General features: G+C 44.9%; 1 protein-coding gene across 3 annotated transcripts in view; it reads right to left on the bottom strand.

The window, feature by feature from the left end:
- The window catches only part of TBC1D8 (TBC1 domain family member 8), a 77,447-nt gene extending 68,946 nt beyond the window's left edge, over positions 1 to 8,501 (bottom strand). For all 3 annotated transcript variants that reach the window (XM_026647879.2, XM_026647882.2, XM_026647883.2), the window contains exon 1: positions 8,290 to 8,501. In XM_026647879.2, the coding sequence (XP_026503664.1) occupies positions 8,290 to 8,416 (127 nt within the window). In that variant the 5' untranslated portion in view covers positions 8,417 to 8,501. The remainder of the gene's footprint in view (positions 1 to 8,289) is intronic.
- Positions 8,502 to 21,653: the final 13,152 nt, after the last annotated feature.

The following is a 21,653-nucleotide window of genomic DNA, read 5'->3' as shown; positions in this document are numbered from 1 at the left end:
CAAGACCCCGACCCTGCTCCCCGGCTGGAGTGCCGGAGCCGGGCAAGCCCCAGACCCCACTTCCCAGTGGGAGCTTGAGGGACGGATTAAAACGTGTGGAGGGCCGGATGTGGCCCCCGGGCCATAGTTTGCCCACCCCGATATAGAGAATCCCTGTTAATAGATCCTCCCATTAGGTATGTGTCTGTCTGAAACACATGCTCTTCTGCACCTGTCAGCTTTCCCACAGCCCTTAGTTTTAAAAAGTCATGGGGGAGATTTTCATTAAATATGCCAGCAATCTGGTTCTGTTTTGGTATAGGTGGAGCCCATCCTTCCTGTATAAGCTTCTCCTTTCCCAATAGGGAATAATAAACTTAAATCCCTCCTATTAACACTATCGTCTCATCCACACATCGGTTCCCAATTTGAGTCCAAGATGTTGGTTGTGACCTGTGAAGCCCTAACTGGCTTAGAACCTTCCTTCTTGAGACCTCTCCATGAGCCATACTGCAACAGCTGCTATCAATGGGGACATTTAATGTGGAGTCCCTCAGCATAAGAAGCTGTTAACAGAATGATGCTTTCCAGGAAGGGACCTCAACTTTGCGGCCTACTCACGCCCTTGGTCTGAAATAGCTTGAATTTTGGAGTATGCTAAACGCCTCGTTATTTGCACAGGTGTTGGAGGAGGAACAGGCATAGTAAGGGCTAATGTTTGTGAGGAATGGGGATATTGTTTGGACTGGACTTTATCATAGTTTATTATTTTTGGCTTGAAGATGCATAGCAGCTGCTGGCTTTAATTTTGCTTATATTATATTTTTTGTTTCTGGAAAAGGAATCTAGACCCTAGCATGGACACTTTTTTATTCTAAATCAAAATGCAGTAAATAATTTGGCAACTGGAAATAAAGAAGGGAACCAGCACCCTGTGACCAGCCAGCTCTCTCTGGACTACCAGAAGGAGCTCTGTGGGCAACAACTTGAGAACAGATGCTTTGCATTTTGCATTAGGATGGTATTTTTTTTAAATGCACCCTAATATCTTATTCACTTTAACTAATGCTATGAATTGATCAAAACCTATTTTCTACAGCTTCTGAGGCCAGGTCTACACTACAGGCCAATATTAGTGTAACTACGTTGCTCAACCTTTGGCTCCCGGGCCATCAGGATAAGCCACTGGTGGGCCGAGATGGTTTGTTTACCTCGAGCGTCTGCAGGTATGGAGGTAAACCTACGTAAACAAAGTGTCCCGGCGCACCAGCTGCTTACCCTGACAGGCCGAGACAGCAACTGGTGGGGAAATTTTTTGGAGGAGAGAAGCTGGGAGTCAGGGGAGTAACCCCTATGACCACCCCCCACATGACCCCACCCCTAGCTCGGGACCCCTACACTCTCCCCATACCATCCCTTCCCACTTTATCTGGGGAGGGCCAGGGGAGGATGTCTCTGGCCTGGTTGGAGCTGCTCCGGCAGGCTGGGCAGCGTGGCCGCAGCCTGCTCCAGAGGGCCAGACCGGGCAGTGTGGCTGCAGCATGTTCCAGCGGGCTGGGCCGGCGGCATGGCTGCAGTGTGCTCCGGCAGGCCGGGCGGCGCAGCCACAGCCTGCTCTGTGGGGTGGGGCCGAGCGGCACGGCTGCAGCTGCTTCCGAGGCTGAGGGGAGAGCAGCGTGGCCAGAAGCGGAGAGACTCTGGCCCCGCCTCTTCCCTTCCTGTCTCTGCTAACTGTGCTGCCTCTCCTTGCTCCCTCTGTTGGGGGGAGGGGCTGTGTCCCACCTCTCCCTCTCTATACCCGTTCATAAGCTGACCCCCTTCTCTGGTGCTTCCCTTTTTTACTAAAAAAAAAAAAATCGGTTTATGAACGAGTATATACGGTAAGTTGTGTCCATAAGTGTAAACCTCTGGTTTACAGTTTTTCTTCCCTGAGTTATAAGAACAACCCTACAAATATTTAGAGGACATAAAAAAAAATCACTTAGAATTCTGCTGGACATAAGTAATATGTAAGAATATGGAATACTGCATAAACAAAATTTGCAACTAGTTAGCTATTGGGGAAGGAGTGGGAAAATAATCAATAGCTTTGCATTGAATGTTATTAATCCAACATTCCAAATCTTAAAATACAAAAAGTTAAACAAGACATTAAAATTACAGGAAATGTTCTTTTGCTTTGAACAGAATACACAGTACTAATCCAATCAAATGAGGAGTGAGCTGAAACTTCCAACATCCTCTCATAAAAATGACAGTAGTGCCACAGCCTCACTCTGTGCGACGAAGGCATTCTGACATTATATTACTATAAATGACAAGGATTTGACACTACTCTTGATTATACATCTTATGGACAACCAGAGATTACCATTTACCTAAGGCAGGGCTGGACAAACTTTTTGGCCTGAGGGCCACATTTGGGTATGGAAATTGTATGGCGGGCCATGAATGCTCACGAAATTGGGAGTTGGGTGCGGGAGGGGCTGAGGACTCCGGCTGGGGGTGTGGGCTCTGGGGTGGGGCCAGAAATGAGGAGTTCAGGGTGGGGGAACTCTGGGCTGGGGCTGTGGGTTGGGGTGCAGGGGGGGGGGAGGGGTCCAGCTGGGGGGGGGGGGGTTGGGGGGGTGGGGGGGGGCCCCAGGCGGGGACCAAGGGGTTCGGAGGGCAGGAGGGGGATCAGGGCTGGAGCAGGGGGATGGGGCGCGGGAGGAGGTCGGGGTGCAGGCTCCAGGCGGCGCTTATCTCAAGCAGCTCCTGGAAGCAGTGGCATGTCCCCCCTTGGCCGCGGGAGCTGCAGAGCCGGTAATTGGGGCGGGGACAGCGTGCGGAGCCCCCTGGCTGCCCCTATGCATAGGGGACATGCTGCTTCCGGGAGCCACGGCACGTGCAGAGCGGGGCAAGCCCCCGATCCCGCTCCCCAGCAGCAGCTCGAGGGCCGGGCCGTAGTTTGCCCACCTCTGACCTAAGGAAACCATAGATTCTTCACAGAGACTACAGAAAGATACCAGCACATATCTTAGTTATTAAGTTCAAGTTCAACCAGCTCCCACCTTTTCCAGAGCAACAACGTAAGCGATCTACTACAAAAGGATTTCTTCAGTTATATTTATATACAACCCCAGAATCAGCCAGAGCTGAATTACATCTTGATTAAAGTTAATTTGTGGATAATTTCATCCTGAAACACACGCTTTCCAGAACACATTTCAGATTTCCTGCCTATATCCCTGATCCAGCAAAGCACTTAAGCATGTGAGTAGTTCCACTGAAGTTAAGGGGACTACTCACATGCTCAGGGTTAAGCATTTGGTTAACTGCTTTGCTGTATCAGGTCCCTTGCAAGTCTAGAAAACAAATTACACAAAGTGGGTGATCAACAGATTAAGAGATCTCCTCTCACCTTCTCTTGTATGAAAGTAGGCCAGTTTTCCACACCACCTGCAACCCCAACTTGTATCAGTGAACTTTGCTAGTATGCAGAAGATTAAGTGACCGTAGAGGTTATATGTTTCTCTTATGTACACACCTGTTCAAAGTTCAATACAAATACACTACCCTGATGACAAAAACAGACTAGTGCTTTCATGTGACATATGTCTACCCTATAGTTCAATTCTTTGGGGATGAAAAAAGAATATATCTAAACAAAATATATTCTTCTGCTGTGCTGTGTTAGGTTTATTTGTACTTTCTGGATAGATTAACCTGTAAAGAAGGGTGAAATGGGTTGGAAAGAAGAGTGAGTAAATAAAGAATGGACCCAAAAGCAGTTGTTCACGCACAGGCACAGTGAAAACATCATATACTATCACGGTGGCTTACATGCTTTTGTGCACATTAAAATGTATTAAGTGACATCTGATCCCTCCTTTAAAAAACAACCTCCATGATTTATCAAAGTTAGGGCAGTGAACTGTTGTATAATTTTAAAGTCAAAGATGGCTCTACTAATAATAGTACTTTTCATTTTTATTGAATCTTTCATCTGGAATCATACCACCTATCAAACCTTGTGAGGTAAGCACTCACTTTTCACTAAGTTAATGATGGAGCCGGAAACAAAACCCAAAACTCCTGACTCAGACACCTGCTATAAAAAATAAGTAGTGTAATCTCTTCCCATGTGGGTGACATTTCTTTAATCTATTTTTAGAGTCTATTTAAAAGTCCTAGAAATTTCAAGCCATTTTTCCCATCACTGAACATACTTTTTTTAAGCATTTACACTGAAAGTTTCACACTGGTTTTAACTATTTTCTTTCACTTTGTTTCCCACCATCGTGCTCATTTTTGACTGTTCCAAGTAAAAGAGAATTGTAACATTTTGCTTATGTTCATCATAAAGTGCACTTAATTTTTTCTATGTATTGTTTTCCATTTGTAAGACGCACCTAACCTCTAGGCCCTTCTACAATACAAACAAAAGCTGATTAAAGAAATACAATTAATTTTCTTAAAATGGAGGAAATTAAGAGGATAGAAAGAGAAAGGGTGTTTTCAGTTAGTCAGCCAAAACAGATTTATGCTAGCCTTATATAAAAAGATTGTATACACTGCGGATTTAGCTTCTGCATTCAGCCAACAGGATGCACCAGGAACTTAGCTAGACAACAAACATCAATTTTTTATTTTAAACTTGCAGGTGTCTGCCATGGAAAGCTCAGAAGTAGAGACTTCACATTTGTGATTTCAGCAACATGATCAACCTGGACCTAAAACTAACAGCTGTAGAAGCTATTTTTAGATCTGAAAATTAATCTCTCTCATCCCTGCAATCAAGGAATGATATGTTCCACACAAGGAGGAAGGGGAAAACATAATATAAACCCTAGGGCAGGGGTCTTAAAGTCCCCACCCACGGGCCATCTGTGGCCCAAGAACCTCCCCAATGTGGCCCTAGGGGCTCCAGCAATTTTGGGGCCGGGTCTCTCCCTTGGCCCTGCCTACCGCCCCAGGGCACCTCCCCCCCCTTCCCTGGGCAATTTAAAACAGCCCGGGGCTCTATTCACCACCGGCATCGCAGCAGAGCTGAGCGGCTTCCTGCGTGCTCGCTCCATGTGGCTGCCGGCCCCTCTCTGCGGCCCCAGGGCGGGGCTGGGCTGTGCCTCTGTGCACTGCCCCCATCCCGACCGCCCCTGCGGCCAATGGGAAGCTGCGGGGGCAGTGCCTGGGGGCAGCAGTGCCCCGCCTTGGAGCCCCAGGTAAGCACCACACCCCTGACCCCCTCCCAGAGCCCACATCCCACCCCCAAACTCCCTCCCAGAGCCTGAACCCCACCCCCCTCTTCCGTTCCAGAGCCTGCAACCCCACCCCCTCCTCCTGCACCCCCACTCCCTACCTCAGCCCAGAGCCTGCACCCCAGACCCCCTCCCCCATCCAAACTCCCTCCCAGAGCCTGCACCCGGCACCCCAATCCCCTACCCCAGACCTCCTCCCTGACCCAAACTCCCTCCCAGAGCCTTAGGCAGGTGGGAGGCGGGTTCTGGGTGGCATGAATGACATTATTGGCCCGCTGGGAGGATTAGAGGACTGGCCCTAAGGTAAACTGAGTTTGAGACCCCTGCCCTAGGGGTTAGATCTTGATCCCATCCCCTTGACTTCAACTGGGCCAGGATTTCATGAAAGTTACACAATTGTAACATGACAACCTCTTGGTCTACTGAATCAGAATTAAGCATTCATGGTGACAAACAGTGAATGCCTACATAGCCAGGACAGACACAGACTCCAAATAAAATGGAGATAACAGAAGACAATGCCACATACGGACAAGAATCATAGAACAATTCTACCTTGTGTATATCAAATAAACACAGTAGCCTTTAAAAGTGTCTATTAAGGAATAAAAAAAGTTTCTGAGATTTAAATAGCTCAGCTTTCTTTAAATTACAATCCATCATAAGAAATCTGAATTTAAAAAAAAATAAGATATAGACTACAATCTTCTTTCTTCAGAAGTCAGACTCATTGAAGAGCAGTATTCCTTCCTCTTCTTGCTTGCCGCTGTCTTTCTCCATCCCCAACATGATGTATTATCATATTCTTCATGTTTTGGTCTAATCTGGATTGTAAACTTCTCAGAGCAAGGACTTTGGACCAAATTCTGTTCAATAACTCTAGAGTTAACCTGGTATAACTCACTGATCCCACTGAAATTACTCCAGATTTACACTGTCATAATTTAGAGCAGAATATGATCCATTGTCTTCATATTTTCTAAAAGTACCATGCACAACTAAAGTGCTAAATAAACATTTTGTACAGTCAAATGAAGTAAAAATGCAAATGTAGGTTGGAAGCTATTTAATGGAAATATGAAGTTGCAAATGCACTACTAAATGTAATTTTTCACCATGTATATTTGATAGGATGACAGAAATCCTATGAGCATTAAGAAAGTACATGCAGATAACTGCCACCAAATCATTTTCTTGGCCCTACTCAATCAATTTTAGTTCTGAATTTGTGAAGCTCCACTTGTTTCATTAGTTAATCACGTCCGAGCCACAGATGTAGAAACAGATCACTCAAGGTGATTTTCCTTAGATCTATCTTTGATATTACTGACTGCAAGGTTTTTTGTGATTTGTTTGTGCAGTTCCCAGCAGGGGTGGATAGAATCAATCTTGAGTGGCTCTGCCCCTTTCATTTTTAGAAATCCCAAAGGATAGCTCTGGGCAATTGCTTTTCTTCATCCATCTGTATTATCACTGCTGCTTTTCGTGTGTATATGAAGCAGCAAATAGCCACCATAAGGGCTAGACCTGCTTAAAGTAGAATTGGACAACATGGTCATTAAAATGCTTGCGGCCAGTCTGTACTAAAGCTACATTTGTGGTAGCTCAAAGAAGTGAAATTTTAAGACAAATGCTAATATACCCCTTTTGTTTCAATCACTAACATGGGTACAGAGTGGTATCCGTGTTAGTCTGTATCAGCAAAAAGAAGAGGAGGTTTGAAGTCAATTCCATAAGAAAACTGTGAAGCATTTGTAATTTTCACTAACCTCGGATGCATGCAGTGGATGAAGTGGGTTTTATCCCACGAAAGCTTATGCCCAAATAAATGTTTTAGTCTCTAAGGCGCCACAAGTACTCCTCGTTCTTTTAACCTGGGTAGTTACACTAGTACAGCTCCCCTTGAATTGATGTTGAACTTAACAAGTTTCAAGAGACTTGGTCAGAGTCAAAGAACTCTGAAGAATCAATCCTTTATTTTAAAAAAGGAAATACAGATCATCCAGCACTTAATATATTGCAACACATGCATGAAGGAAATTTAAACCACCATAATTGTATGTGTTTTTCACTCAATGCTTGTATAAGAACAGTATGGGAGTTTTTTTTTTTTTTTTTTTGGCTCACTCTTCTCACCAGCATCTCTCTCCTTTCATTCCAGGTTAATCCACCTATTCTGAAAACTTCTATTTTTCTTAGTTTTTCTACACTGTCCATTAGAATGGAGTCTATGCACTAAATTAGTGTTTTTGGTTACCTTTAAGAATTCCTTACCCTCTCCTTGTCATCTGGATTATTTAAACCTGCTAACATTCATAGAAGACAAAGGCAACACTCCCTGCAAGGCAATAACTCAGATTCTTACAGCAGGGTGATCAGCACTGCACGCATTATTCCTTACGGAGTTTAACAAGTACTTTATAAAGCGGGACGCGCTTTTGTTTTGTACCGAAGCAGGCGGACAATAGGATTCTGTTTGCCTTCCGGCTGCAGCTGAACAAACAGCCCATGGTTTTTCAGTGCCTTACCCAAAACAATCCTCAACATCTTTTTCTCACCTTAAAGGGAGAGATTTTCCAGCAGCCCGGAAGGAGCATTTTACCAAGTAACTTATCGAGCCGCCAGAACAAACCACCCCAGCACCAGTGACTCTGGAAGGTCCACCCCCATGGCCGCAAGCAGACCCCGGAGCCCCCGGCGAGCAGGAACCCGCCGCAGCTGGACCCCCGGCAGTGACCCGCTCCGCAGCCACAGACACACACCCCCGGCCCTGTCTCCGCGCTGAACCCAGCACCAGCCTCCATCAGAGCCCGCCAGGACACGGAACAAAGAGCCTGCTCCGGGCTCCCCCGGGCGGCAGCAGCCGCTCCGCTGTCCCGACCGGAACCAGCTGATTCCTGAGCCCGGGACCGCCGCCCGCTGCGGTGCCAGGCACAGGGCGTGAGGGGCGCTCCCGCTTCCCCTCCCTCCCCAGCCCGGCGGGGCCCGCGGGGCGAGCGGCTCCGGGGGGGGCAATGGCCCGGCGGGCCCCACCTGGGCGGCTCCCTCCCCAGCCCCGGCCGGGCGGTACCGGTGAAGCGGCCCCCGCCGTCCCCGTGTCCCCGCCGCCGCTGGAGGACGAAGTAGCCGCTGCTCTTCTGGGTGACCCAGAGCTTGAGCGCGTTCTTCAGCAGCACCTCCTCGGGCCGCAGCCACATCGTGCCGCCGCCGCCTCCCTCCGGCCCGCTCGCATCGCGGCCCGGCCCGGCCGCGGGGGAGGAGCCTGGACGCGGAGCCGCCGCTCCCTCTCCGGGGACACGGCGGCCGGGATTCGCGCTGCGGCGCCAGGAGACTCCCCCCACTTCCCCGCCTAGCCCGGCCCCGCAGCGCCTCCCCCACCCGGGACGCCGCATTTCAGGCGCTCAGTGCCGGGCTAGGAGAGAGGAGAACCCGGACACCCCGTTGCGGAGAGGAGAAAGACCCCGCCGCTGTCCTGGGAGGCACTGATTCCCCTCGGCCCTGCTTTCCCCCCCGTCCCCGGGCGCTAGACATAAGCAGACTAAGCAATTTTTTCGGGTCCTGAGGAACTCAGGGGAGCCCCTATTAATTATTAGTATGTGTTGTGTGTGGGGGGGGGTATTCCTGCTTAAGGCCCCCAGTGGGCTCACACCGGCACTGATTCTCCCTTTCCCTTAAATCCTGCTGAGAGTGAAATCAGTATCCCCTGGCTCCACACTCATCCAGGGATCTCCCCATGGCTGCTGAAGGCAGGGGCTGCTGGTTACTCCTCCCCCCATCCCAACTGCCAGGAAGCAGGGTTCTCCTATTCTCCCTCAGAGAGATGGGCCTGTGCACACATAAGTGTTGGAATTGGGGGTGCTGTTACACCCCCTGGCTTGAAGTGGTTTCCATCATATATAGGGTTTACAGTTTGGTTCAATGGCTCTGAGCACCCCCATTATACGTATTGTTCCAGCACCCCTGCCTGCACATTCTGGGACAGGTCTCCCTTTTTTGCCCCTCGGAGAAGGCAAGGGCTTATTGTATGTTAAATACTGTACTGCTGCTCCCTGGTGAGAGATGCTCAGAAGCGCACACAGCTGTCTCTCGGCATCACAAATCAACCCTGGTCAACATTCCTAAACGTGCCAGGGTATTAGCATACCGTACCTGCCACTATCCTCTGGCACTCACACACAGTGCATTGCACATTTTTGGCATATATTTGCATCAATTCAGATATGAGCTATCTGCAACTTCCTTCCCATTTTAAAGTCACTCTGTAACAACATCCATAGATAAATAATGTTCATGTTATATATCCATATTGAGCCTACTCATTTTCATATTGACAAGTCATAAAAAGGGGGTTGGGGGAGCAAAGGGATTCCAAATGTTTTCTGGATCCCAACTGTGCAGACCTCCTGGCTTAAGAATTTGCAGGCTCAGGCCCTAAGTACCTACTTAACTTTTAAATCAGTGGAACTATTCACATGCTTAAAGATATGTACCTGTGTAAATGTTTGCAGAATCAACATCTTACTTATTACTTAATCCTCTAAAGTATGAGAAATGTCAGGGACTGACTGAACATGACCCAAATGGCATAGGGCTAGGATTGTTTCTCAACACTCACACACATTTTTTATTATTTGTATTCCTGTAATGCCTAGGAGACCCTACTCAAGGACTAGGGCCCCACTGTGCGAGGTGCTATATAAGCAGATCAAAAAGTTGCCCCAAATAGCTTACAATCTAAGTCTCTTCTGCTTTTGTGAAATCCACCTGGCATCAGAAGTTCAAACAAAAAAACCCAAAACAGTAACTTGCTGGAGTTTCCCCAGCTGAAGGGCACAAACCTGGGAGTCTATAGGCAGAAACAGCAGATGAGGCAGATCTTCACTAATTTTTGTTCAGAAAATGGAGTGGGATAGGCATGCATGCCCCATTGTCATTTTAAATAGTTTTGAAGAAGGGATTTTGAAAACCAAGCACTACTACTGTAAATCCTGCCTGGTATTATTTTACATTGGTAATCCTGATGACCACTGAAATATGAATGTCTGAATCAGGGGTTCTAAAACTTCATTGCACCGCAACCCCCTTCTGACAACAAAAATTACTACAGGACCCCAGGAGGAGGGACTGATGCCCGAGCCTGCTCAAGCAAGCCCCAAAACCCCGGGGGTGGAGGCAAAGCCCAAGCCCCACCTCCTCAGGCCGGGGGACCAAAGCCGAAGCCCAAGGGCTTCAGCCCCAGGCAGGGGGCCTGTAACGTGAGCCCTGCTGCCCAGGGCTGAAGTCCTTGGGCTTGGGCCCCTGGTCACAGCAAGTCTAAGTAAGCCCTGGTGACCCCATTAAAACAGGGTCATGACCCACTTTGGGGTCCCGACCCACAGTTTAAGAACTGCTGGTCTAATTCCATGTCCAGAGTTCTCTCTCTTGGTCAGATTCTGATCATAAATAATAGTAAATCTGAAGTAATTCCATTATAATCACTGGCGTAACTGAGGTCAGAATCGCTCTCCCTCTCTAGACTCAATCACTGTGGACCAAATCATGTACTGCTAAATTGGGCAAATTTCCCTATTAATGGAGAATTTTGATTAATAAACAATGGATTTGGCCCTTTGCTTGCAATGCACAAGATGTTATATATATTCTGGATTCTGAAAATTCTAACAACTCGCAGCCAGGTATGTGGCATGGCCAATGATAACTGGCATTTGGAATAGCTGACGGTGACTGTTTTGATTGCTTTTTAGGTACCAATTAAATACACCTCTACCTCGATATAACCCTGTCCTCGGGAGCCAAAAAAACTTACCGCGTTATAGGTGAAACCGCGTTATATTGAACTTGCTTTGATCCACCGGAGTGCGCAGCCCCCACCCCTGAGCACTGCTTTACCGCGTTATATCCGAATTCGTGTTATATCAGGTCGCGTTATATTGAGGTAGCGGTGTAGTTTATTAGGCCAAACACTGTAAGCTAACTATAGTTTGTTCAACTTTGTTTTCCACACAGTATGTGCATGATCTACACAAGTACCAGAATTTTGTTTTCATACTACAGAATGGCAAGCAGAAGGAAAAGTGAATGTACCACTAGCTGAAATATTAAAGGGAACAGATGAGGGATGGAGGAACAATAATGTCTTTTAAAATATTAATTATTGAATGAGAAGAGGTTATTTAAAACACTCAGTCAGAACATGGGTATTCTAGAGTATGATTTGAAGTAGTGTAGTGAGCAGGATGGTGTTTTTTCCCTTCATAAAACAGTTTGGAAGAGAAGTCAGTCTCTTTTAAAATTAAATAACTGCCGATTGTGGCTAGATTTATGTATGTTTATTCCTTCTTTTGTTCTGATTTGACACTCTTATTGCTATTTTTTTTTTACACTCAACCTTGACTTCAGTGAAAATTGATTTGAAAAGTACTTGAAAAGAAGACTGATTGAGTTGTTGATCTTTAAAATGAGATTTCTGTCCCATGAGGAAACCTTTTCCTAGGACTAGAAAGAGAGCAAGGCTAGAGTACAATAACTTTCCTTCTATTTTAGTATCACATATCATGCACACATGCCATTATTGATTTTTCCTTGAGACTTGCCTCTGGTTGAGCCTAATCAACAGTACTCCTTCAAAGTCTCAGGCTTTTTAACCTCATCAAAGTTGGTTAAAAATCATATCATCAAAAGACATGCAATTTGCTGTTTTTCTGGTATATGGAATCAATGGAAGGAGACTAACACAAAACACCATTTATAAATGGCTGTGGAGGATCAGACAACTGAAAACCAATCAAAAATCTAAAGAAGAGTTCATTCTAAGCTTGAAAGCTTGTCCCTTTCACTAACAAAAGTTGGTCCAGTAAGAGAGATTACCTCAGCTACCTTGTCTCAAGGATAATATAATAAACAAAGGGCTATGGTGATACATAATGTAATAAATATTCCAGATAAATTGAAAATAATAGTCTGGTTCCTTTTCAAAGTGGAAGAACAAAATTTTTCTAGGAGCAGAGTTGCATGTTGAGTGGACTGACCTCTGAGTAAGGCTAAATAATGGTTGCAAGAAGAAAAATACATTTTTACAACACCTTTTAGTCCAAAGCACTCAAGGAACAAAATGCAGCCACCTCTGGCAATCAGCTGACTATAGTCAACAACTAAGGCAAGGTGATACTGGAGGGATTCCCCCACCACCACCACCCCATTTATTTACTGGTTATTTCCAGCAATCAAGATTTTAATAGTCTAAAAATCTTTCTTAGGTATCTCACCTACAGTCTTGCATTGGTGATATGTACAGGTAAACAAAGAGGGGGAAATGATGATCCATCCATAGTACCTGCCTGAGATCTCTGAAGATATAAACTTCGCAGGTGTTCTCTCATAAATTCTGTAAAAGAACAGGACAAGTCAAGCCAGGAAGCCCTTTATTGGGAAGGAATAGACTGAAAGAAAATAAGGTTTCTGGGTTCCTTCCATCCGTAATATGCCTTCTGAAAATGGGTATAGGTTATTTATGATCACTGATATTTCTAGATTTAAATACAGTATTAACAAATAGCACAAGATATTGAATTTGCAGTTTAGCCTACATAGGAGCATCCAGGGTTAGCAAAGAGCTTCATGGACATTTTCAAAAAGGAGTGGCCCTGAATATGCTTGGGATGTGGCATTGTATATTGAGGCACATTGTATACTGACCCCACACACACACACACAGACCCCGCCCCCATGAGCTGTATCCCCTCCCACACACACACCCCACTGAGCCCCAACCACCTTCACCTGGACCCCCCTGCAGAGTTCCATTACTGTTGCACCCAGAACCCTCTAATAAGCCCCTGTGCATCCAGATCCCCCCCCCCCGCACTTGGTTCCCCCACTGAGCCACCCGCACCCAGATTGCCCCACACAGAACCCTCTCAACCCACACCTGGATTCCTTCCACACTTGGATCCTGTCTTGCTGAGCCTGCCTGCCCACACCTGGTGCACCTAGCATAGAGGACCTGGGGTGTTTTGGGGGCAGGCCCGGTCCTTGCACTCAGGGTTGGGTGCAGCCTCACCACTGAGTCCATGTCCCGAGGGGGAAGCTGCACAGTGATCTCCCATTTCCATGAGCCCGTGGCCTGTGCTCCCCAATATCATGTTGGAACCTCTGCATTTATTTATTGACAAATAAAACTTGCACACTTTTGCAGACTTTTAAAATATTGTGTGCAGAATTTTTAAATTTTTGGCACCGAATACTCTCAGGAGTAAAATTGTCATGTCTGACTAGATTGCAAATGGCAGTTAACAGCAAAGTACATATTTGTAACATTCACTCCTGCCCCAGTGAACTAACAAATTCAAATATCTGTAATAAATCTTAGGACATGGCTACACTTGCAGTTGTAGAGTGCTGGGAGTTAAACCACCCTTCGGACACCGCAGCAGGGAAAACGCTGCCGTGTGTTTACACTCTCAGCTGTAAGTGCACTGGCATGACCACATTAGCAGCTCTTGCAAGACCACAAAGAGCAGTGCATTGTGATAGCTATCCCAGTGTTCAAGTGGCTGCAACATGTTTTTCAAATGCGGGGGGGTGGAGTGGAGTGTGACAGGGAGTGTGTTGTGTGTATGTGGGGGGAGAGAGAGTGGGTTTTTGGGATGCTGAGAGTGTGTCAGCATGCTGTCTTGTAATTTAAATCCTCTCCCCCCCGACCTCTCTCTCACACACTCACAGCACGCAACATTCCACACTAATGGCTTGCCTTGTCCTGGAGCTGTCAGAAATTGAGCTTTGAAAGGGGATATCCGCATTCCTACCGCTGATTCCAAAACAATGACAAGAGTGGCCACTTGACTTAAGGGGATTATGGGACGTTTCCGGAGGCCAATCAAAGCGCAGTAATGCAACACCTCGTTCACACTGACACTGGGGCGTTTCAGCCGAGGCGCAACAAGCGTTATGCTTCTCATGGAGGTGGATTACCAGGAATGCTCCAGCTGCAGAGTCCAGACGCTCTAAGTGCCTTGCCAGTATGGATGGGTCGGGAGTTAGGGCTCCTGGGGCTGTTTAATGCGCTCTAACTTGCAAGTGTAGCCATGCCCTTAGTGGTTTTGTTTATTGATTCTGATTAAGTTAACAATTACTTTATAAAGAACAAGGACAAAAAGTATAATTTGTTACCCCTTTTGACTCAAACAGGTAGCCAGTATTCGGGACCTTGCAAGTTGTTTCCGTTAGGGAGAGACCTTGCTGATGGAGTCCGGTATTTCTTTAGTGCAATCCTGTTTATTTACCAAGAATGTACATAAAGTCTTGTTTCCCTTAACATAGAAGGTGTCAAATAATTGGACAAAGTTTATTTGCTCATCATAGTTCCAAGTCACTTTCAGCCAGCACTCTGCCCAAAAATCTCTCTTTAGGCCAGTGGCAACCAAACGTCACTGGTTCACATACAACCTTCTTAAAAAATTATTGGGAAGTGAATTGCTGGGACATCAAGCTCAAATACCGCGCGTGGTACATGTACCACAGTTTGGGAACTCCAAGCTCTCATCTTTTTCTCAGGGCCATGCCCCCAATGCTTGGTCAGTCTGTCTGATTGGGTTTCTGCTGCTTCTCTCTCTGTTTCTCTGTTTTTTCTCACTCTCACAGCTCCAACAATCAATGCCCAAGCCCCAGCATTTGCTATATCAGTCCGCAAAAAAACCCGATGGGCTACATGGTTCAGCTTCTACTCGAGTCTTGCCATGTGCCTGTGTTTTGGGTGGTGCTCCTGTTGCTTCAGCTATGTGGTTCCATAAAGGAGCACAATTGCTTTTTACACTTATCCTGAAATGAAAGGTGTCTTTCACAACAACCCACGTTACAGTACAATCGGCAAGTACAATGAAGCCGCAGGCAGCTATGAAAAAAATAAAATAAAAAAAGAAATCACACAATTAAGTGTCTCGATTTGTTTGACTCACAGCTTTGCCCAGTAATCTAGCATGCTTTCCCCTTTCTGGCAGTACGATATGAGTATTTCTATATTTTGACAGGAAGAACGTGTCTTCAAAACAACAAAATTTGTTTTACACTAATTATGATTAAAAAAAAAAAAAGGACTATCAAGTTTCAAGGTGTCCCTCTGCTAGGGACAGGAAGACAGTCTGTCTTTCTCCCTCTCCCCTCACGTTATGTGCATTTTAGGAGAAGGCACTGACCACTGTCCAAGACACTCTGGTGAATGGACTGGTTCTAGCAGGAAAAACACAATATACTATTCTACTACTACATACACTCCTCTTGGATGCCTGATTCTGATGTTGGTTACATAGGAGAAATGCACTGAAGTTGTACTGGTGCAATACGAGATTAGAGTCCATCCCCAATTTAGAAATAGAATTCCAATAATCTGTTGAGGCTTTTGGGGTGCAGGGAGGGAAGAGAGGGGAGTGTTTTGTTATTTGTGTGTGTTAATTTAAAAGTTTGGTTTCTTATTAGGAATTAAAGAGTCCATCTGCAAAGTCTCATCTACACCCTTTAAGGAATTTGTAACAAGTTACAGGCATCTTCTATTCCTTCTGAAATTTCCTTTGTTAATCTCAATAACATAGGAGCTTGGAGAAGTAGATTTTTTTTACTACTGCTGGTGTACTCCACTGGTTCTTACCCTCTACATTAACTCTAAAAAAAAAAATCTTTTCATCTAGTTACAGACTGCAAAATGCTTATTCCCTTAAGACCTGATGCTGCCACCCTTACTCATGGTGCGCTAGCTTTACATCAATGGACTTTCTCACATGAGTAAGTCCTACTAAATATGAGGAATGGTGGCAGAAGCAGATTTAAAGCTACAAATATTTTGGCATCTGTGACTAGGTGAAAAAAGTAAAGAAATAAGAGCTTTCATAAGTTGAGGCACAGGCCTGACATTTTTCTATTTGCATGTGCCTGTGCAGTAGTAATGTTTTCAAAGAGGAAGGTAATGGCTTTAATAGGAAACCTTACTGTTGCAGTAACACATTCCCTGCACTGTAACTACTGGCATCCATGCACATAATTATCTGCTATGCAATATCAAAGAAAGCTCATAATGGAGCCCTCAATGCTAGGCTAATTCCTTATTCAAATTCCATGTTCATTCAACTTTCAAGCTCAAAGAGTCTGTCAGTGGCTCATCAATAATTAAGTGATTTTGTAACAAAAAATTTTCCCAAGATTGTTTATTTTGCCCCTGATTTGTTGCTTTGCATAGATTATTGAGACTGCGTTTCTAAGATGGCTGTCTTTTTCTGGATCTGGATGCAGTCCATCTTGACTAATCTCATGCCCTAAAAAGTGGAAGTAGTTTGGCACAGTTTTCTCCACCCCCCCACCCCCTTGCGTTTCAGACCAGAAGTTCTTATTGTTTTAGAGATTTCCTCTAGGTGCTTATTGTGTTCTTCCTCTGAACATCCACACACCGGAATATCGTCCATGTAGACAGTAACTCCCTCTTAGAGTCTTGTAATAGCTGAGCCCTTTTCTCAGTGAAAAATGTCAGGCATGTTACAAATGCAAAATGGAAAACACATGAAATGTTGTTGGTCCACTCAAGCTATTATGTTCCTAATCCTGAAAGCCGCTCAGGGCAAGGGTTCTGGGTATGCCTGTGCAGAGGAACTTGCAAAATCACAGCCTAATTTGGCACTATTCTTCTACTGGGAATTTTCACAACCCTTTAGAAGCATGTAGGCTTGAACACACCTCCTATCCAGCTTTGGAAGGATGTTTACAAGTGCATGCTAAATATACTTTTTTCTCAGAATTGTTGGATTTAAATATAGATGATCAACATACAGCTGTATCTCCCCCCCCCCCTTTTTCCCCATGACAGAAACAGTAGGAGTGCACACCCCTCCGCTGTTCATGAATTCTCACACCAACACCATTGCTTTCTATTCTTTCTAGTCCTGCCTGCCTTTTGGCAGCTGTGGAGCAGATATTCTGTGAGTAATACTCAGTATACAATAGAACTCTACATTGGGTTTCAATGCAATCTTTATACTCTGACAGCATTAGAATTCATCTGATTCACATCCATGTTGTCACTGCAGACCACAACAATATGGAAAATGTATGGCTTGCCCTTTCATTCCACTTGTTCAATAAACTGCCCTTTGCATTGTGGCACACCACCTGGGGACTGTAAAATAGAACTGGTGGACAGAAGTAGCCAGAATGGCAAAACTGTATCATAAATCAATACTGATATCACAGAAACGTTAACACCTGAATCAGTGTTAAAACTAATATTCGTGTGGCTCTCCTTTAAGATGATTTTCCAAGCAGGCTTTGAGTAATTCTCACACTCCAGGGATCTCCATGAGACAGTTTCTGTTATTACTTCTTTCATTGATTTGATAGGACAAACTCTAGCTCAATGGCCTCTCTTTTTACACTTTCAGCATATGGCCATTTTTGCTAGCCAGTAATCACTATGCTTGTGATTGCAGCTCTCTTTGATGAGTACTGTACTATCTTTCAGCTTCTATCTGACAATTACTATACCCCTATGCTTTTCTGTATGCTAGTGTTGTTTGATTTCTTTCTGTCTGGCAGCAGTCTAATTTAAGTCTCTGCCTTTTGCAGAAATGCCTCATAACCATCTGTATCTCTAGTAGAGAGCTTGTCGAAAGATTTGGAAATATGCTCTGCTTCCCATTCCAATTGCACAGATAAGTGTGTTTACTTGGACATCTCTTTTTTCCCTTTGTACTTTACTGTAGCTGTCTTAAATCTAGAAAAACTTGTTTCCATTCTTGCCATTCTGCAATGGTGACAGAAAACTGAAAGGCTTTGGAAATTTATAATTATCCATTTCTTTCAGGAACAGGGCACTTCTAACATATCAGACACAACAAGTCAACACAGCCCACATTTTCAGATGTGCCTGCTAATTTTGACAACTTGGACCTAATTTTCCAGAAGTGCTCAGCACTCAGTTCGAAATCAAGTCAATGGCAATTGTGGATACTTGGTACCATTGAAAGTCTGGCTCAAGGAATCAACTTCAGCACACACGCACACCAAAAATCAGTGCACACTTTTGAAAACTCTGGACTTAAGCCAGTGCCTCAGTTTCCTCATCTGTAAAATGGGGATACTACTTGAAACTGATCTATAAGTCAGATGTGAAGGTTAATTTAATGGTTGTGAAGCACTTCAAAACTGGAAAGTATTACTGTTTTTACTTTTTAAAGATTAGGCTGTTTTTGCACCTCTGTAACTTTTCACATGTAAAAAAGTAGCTGTCTCCCTTTGTTGATAAAGTTGTAATATTAGAAAATTTAAATATTCAGAACTAATACTCTGACCACAACCAATTTGAATGAACAAACTATATAGCTTTTTACTGTGAACACAATTTTCTGATACAATATCAATATTTCACAATGATGTGGTTGTTTTTTTTTTTACAAGGTTGATATTTACTGTGGAGTGTATGCGAGTTTATGCCTTCATGTTACAGTTTTAGTTACACAACATTTATAATTGTTTGGGAAATAAGTGTTATATTAGATGTTCTTCTTTACTGGCAATCATCATGCCAATAGCAACAAAGTGATACTGAGATACTGTGTGTCCAGAAACATCCCCATAATATCAAACTATCCTAAAATAGTTCCCAGTTGATGTATCATATGTAGATGACTGTCATCAAACTTGACCTTTAATTTTGGCATTTACTGTGAAAGTGGAAATAACTTCAAGACTTCTGTGGCCAGTGGAAATTTGGGATGTAGTCAATCTAACACACTTTGTTTTCAGACAGGGAAAAGGTGTCAGCTACTCTGCTCCTGGATCATTTTGCCAACTGATCTGTACAGTGGAATTGATGACAACTGTAGCTGTGTGATTTACCTCAATGTACATAAATTGGGAAAGTAAATTGAGGAGCTTATTGGGATATGCTGTCCTTTTGCACAAAGAATGGTCCTGTGGTTAAGACATTGGACTATGACTCAGAAGACCAACCTGTGGCAGGGTAGACTAGTTCCGGAGGCCCCCTGCTGGAGGCCTCATGGCCCTGTATCACCCTGCCCAGAATAGAGCAGCGAAAAGTCCTCCAGGCAGCCTAGAATGGCTTCAGAAGAGTGGTCAATCAGAGGGGCTGCTGGAGCGACCAATAAGGGGTCAGAAGGGCCAGATAAAAGGCAAGCAGCAGAGGAGATTGAGCCTTCAGTTGCTTTGTGGAGCTTGATAAGGGAGGACTGGGTGCCTGGCTGTCTAGATGAGCAGCAGGCCACAGACAGCTCACTGCAGAGAGTTCACCAGGCAGACCTAATCCCAGGGAAGGCTGCCAAAGATGAATTGCCTGCCTGGCTGGATAGAGTAGCAGCAGGACCATGAAAAGGTCAGTGTGGGCAGGCTGAGCCTAGGGGACTGAGTCCAGAACCTGGCCTGAGCAGTGCTTCTATATCCTGATGCCAACTTTTCCCAACCTAGCGCTAAAAATTTCCCAAATCTGGTGAAAAATTCCCAGAAAGTTTTTTACAGTGCTTCTATATCCTGGGAAATTTCCCCAAACCTGGGAATTTGTGAGTAAAATGTTTCAACTTGGGAAACTGGGAATTTTCATTCAAAACATTTTACTCACAAATTCCCAGATTTGGGGAAATTTCCCAGGATATAGAAGCACTGGTACTGAGATAGGCCCCGAGAAGGCAGTGTCTCTGGGAGAAGCCTTAGAGCTATTGCCCCATACCAGAGCTGAGAAAGAAGTTGTACTGTATACCCCAGAAGAAGGGACAGTCTATGCGGCTTGGCCAGAGGGCTGAGTTGCCGAAGACCATCCTAAAAACCATCAGCTGGGGGGGGGGGCTGGTGAGAGGTGGGGGCCACCCTGATACAAGAACTAAAACCAAAAGCAGGCTCACAACCAAAGGGGGCTGCCTGTGAGAGGCGGGTGCTGCTCTGAAAAAGACTGATTCATAGAATCATAGGGTTGGAAGGGACCTCAGGAGATCATCTAGTCCAACCCCCTGCTCAAAGCAGGATCAATCCCCAAATGGCCCCCTCAAGGATTGAACTCACAACCCTGGGTTTAGCAGGCCAACGCTCAAACCACTGAGCTATCCCTCCGCCCCATTGTAGGTATATTGTCCGGAGAAAAGGGGATGCCCACAAGAGGTGGATGCTAATGCTGGTACACAACCTTAAATTCCTAGCTGACTCAGATTTCCAGTGTAACATTGGGCAAGTCACATAACACTTCTCCGTTCCCAATCTTCTTTTTGTGCATTGTATTTTGGAGTCATCAAGGATAGTTCCCTGAAAATATCTGCTCAATGTGTAGCAGCAGTCAAAAAAGCTAACAATGTTAGGAGGAACTGTTAAGAAAGGAATAGCTAAGATGACAGAAAATATCATAATGCTACTATATAAAATCCATGGTACTCCCAGCCCTTGAATTCTGCTTGCAGTTCTGGTCACCCCATCTCAATAAAGACATTAGAATTGGAAAAGCTATAGAGAAACACAACAAAAATGAGGAGAGATTAAAAAGACTGGGATTGTTCATTTTAGAAAAGAGAAGACTACAGGGGGATATGGACTAAGGGGGTCTACAAAATCATGAATAGGGTAGAGAAAGTGAATAGGGAAGTGTTATTTACCCCTTCACATTACACTAGAACCATTGGTTGCCCAACGAAATTAATAAGCAGCAACATAAGCCAGTACTTCACACAACACAGTCAACCTGTGGAATTTGTTGCCAGAGAATGTTGTGAAGGCTAAAATAACTGGGTTTGAAAAAAAGTAGATAAGTTCATGGAGGAGAGGTCCATCGATGGCTATTAGCCAAGAGGGTACAGGGATGCCACCCTATGCTCTGGATGTCTCTAAACCTCTGACTGCCGGAGCTGGGACTGGATGACAGGGGAAGGATCACTTGATAATTGCCCTGTTCTGTTCATTCCCTCTGAAGCATCTGTCACTGGCCACTGTCAGAAGACAGGAGACTGGGCTTGATGGACCATTGGTCTGACCCAGTATGGCCATTTGTATGTTCTTAAGTATCTCTCTTTTTCTTGCTTGTTTAGAACTTAAGCTCTTCAGGGCCAGGACTGTCTCTTAACATATTTGCTGATACCAAGCACAATTGTTTGTTGGGAGCTGTAAGCACAACTGTATTAGAAATAATAAGTGTCACTGAAAGAAGTCTACAGTAGGTTGCCTGGGGAAGCAAAAGGACAATGCAAAAGGGAAGTAAGTGGAGAACACAGTGCTTTTAGTTGAACACAACTACAGTGACAAATTCCCCTTTGCTTATTCCCACAGTATGAACTGTTGTCTGTTTCTTGACCTTAAGCCTACACTCCCAGCTTACCACAATCAGAAGTTTATATAGGATGTGAAACTTCTAACTTCATTCCCTGTTAGGCCTCGTCTACACTACAGAGTTAGGCAGCTTACATCAAC

Source organism: Terrapene carolina, unplaced genomic scaffold, assembly GCF_002925995.2.
Source record: "Terrapene carolina triunguis isolate 2854851 unplaced genomic scaffold, T_m_triunguis-2.0 Scaffold21, whole genome shotgun sequence".
Classification (NCBI taxonomy): Eukaryota; Metazoa; Chordata; order Testudines; family Emydidae; genus Terrapene; species Terrapene triunguis.
The sequence above is the reverse complement of the archived record's forward strand: the minus strand, read 5'-3'. Positions and strand labels throughout refer to the sequence as shown.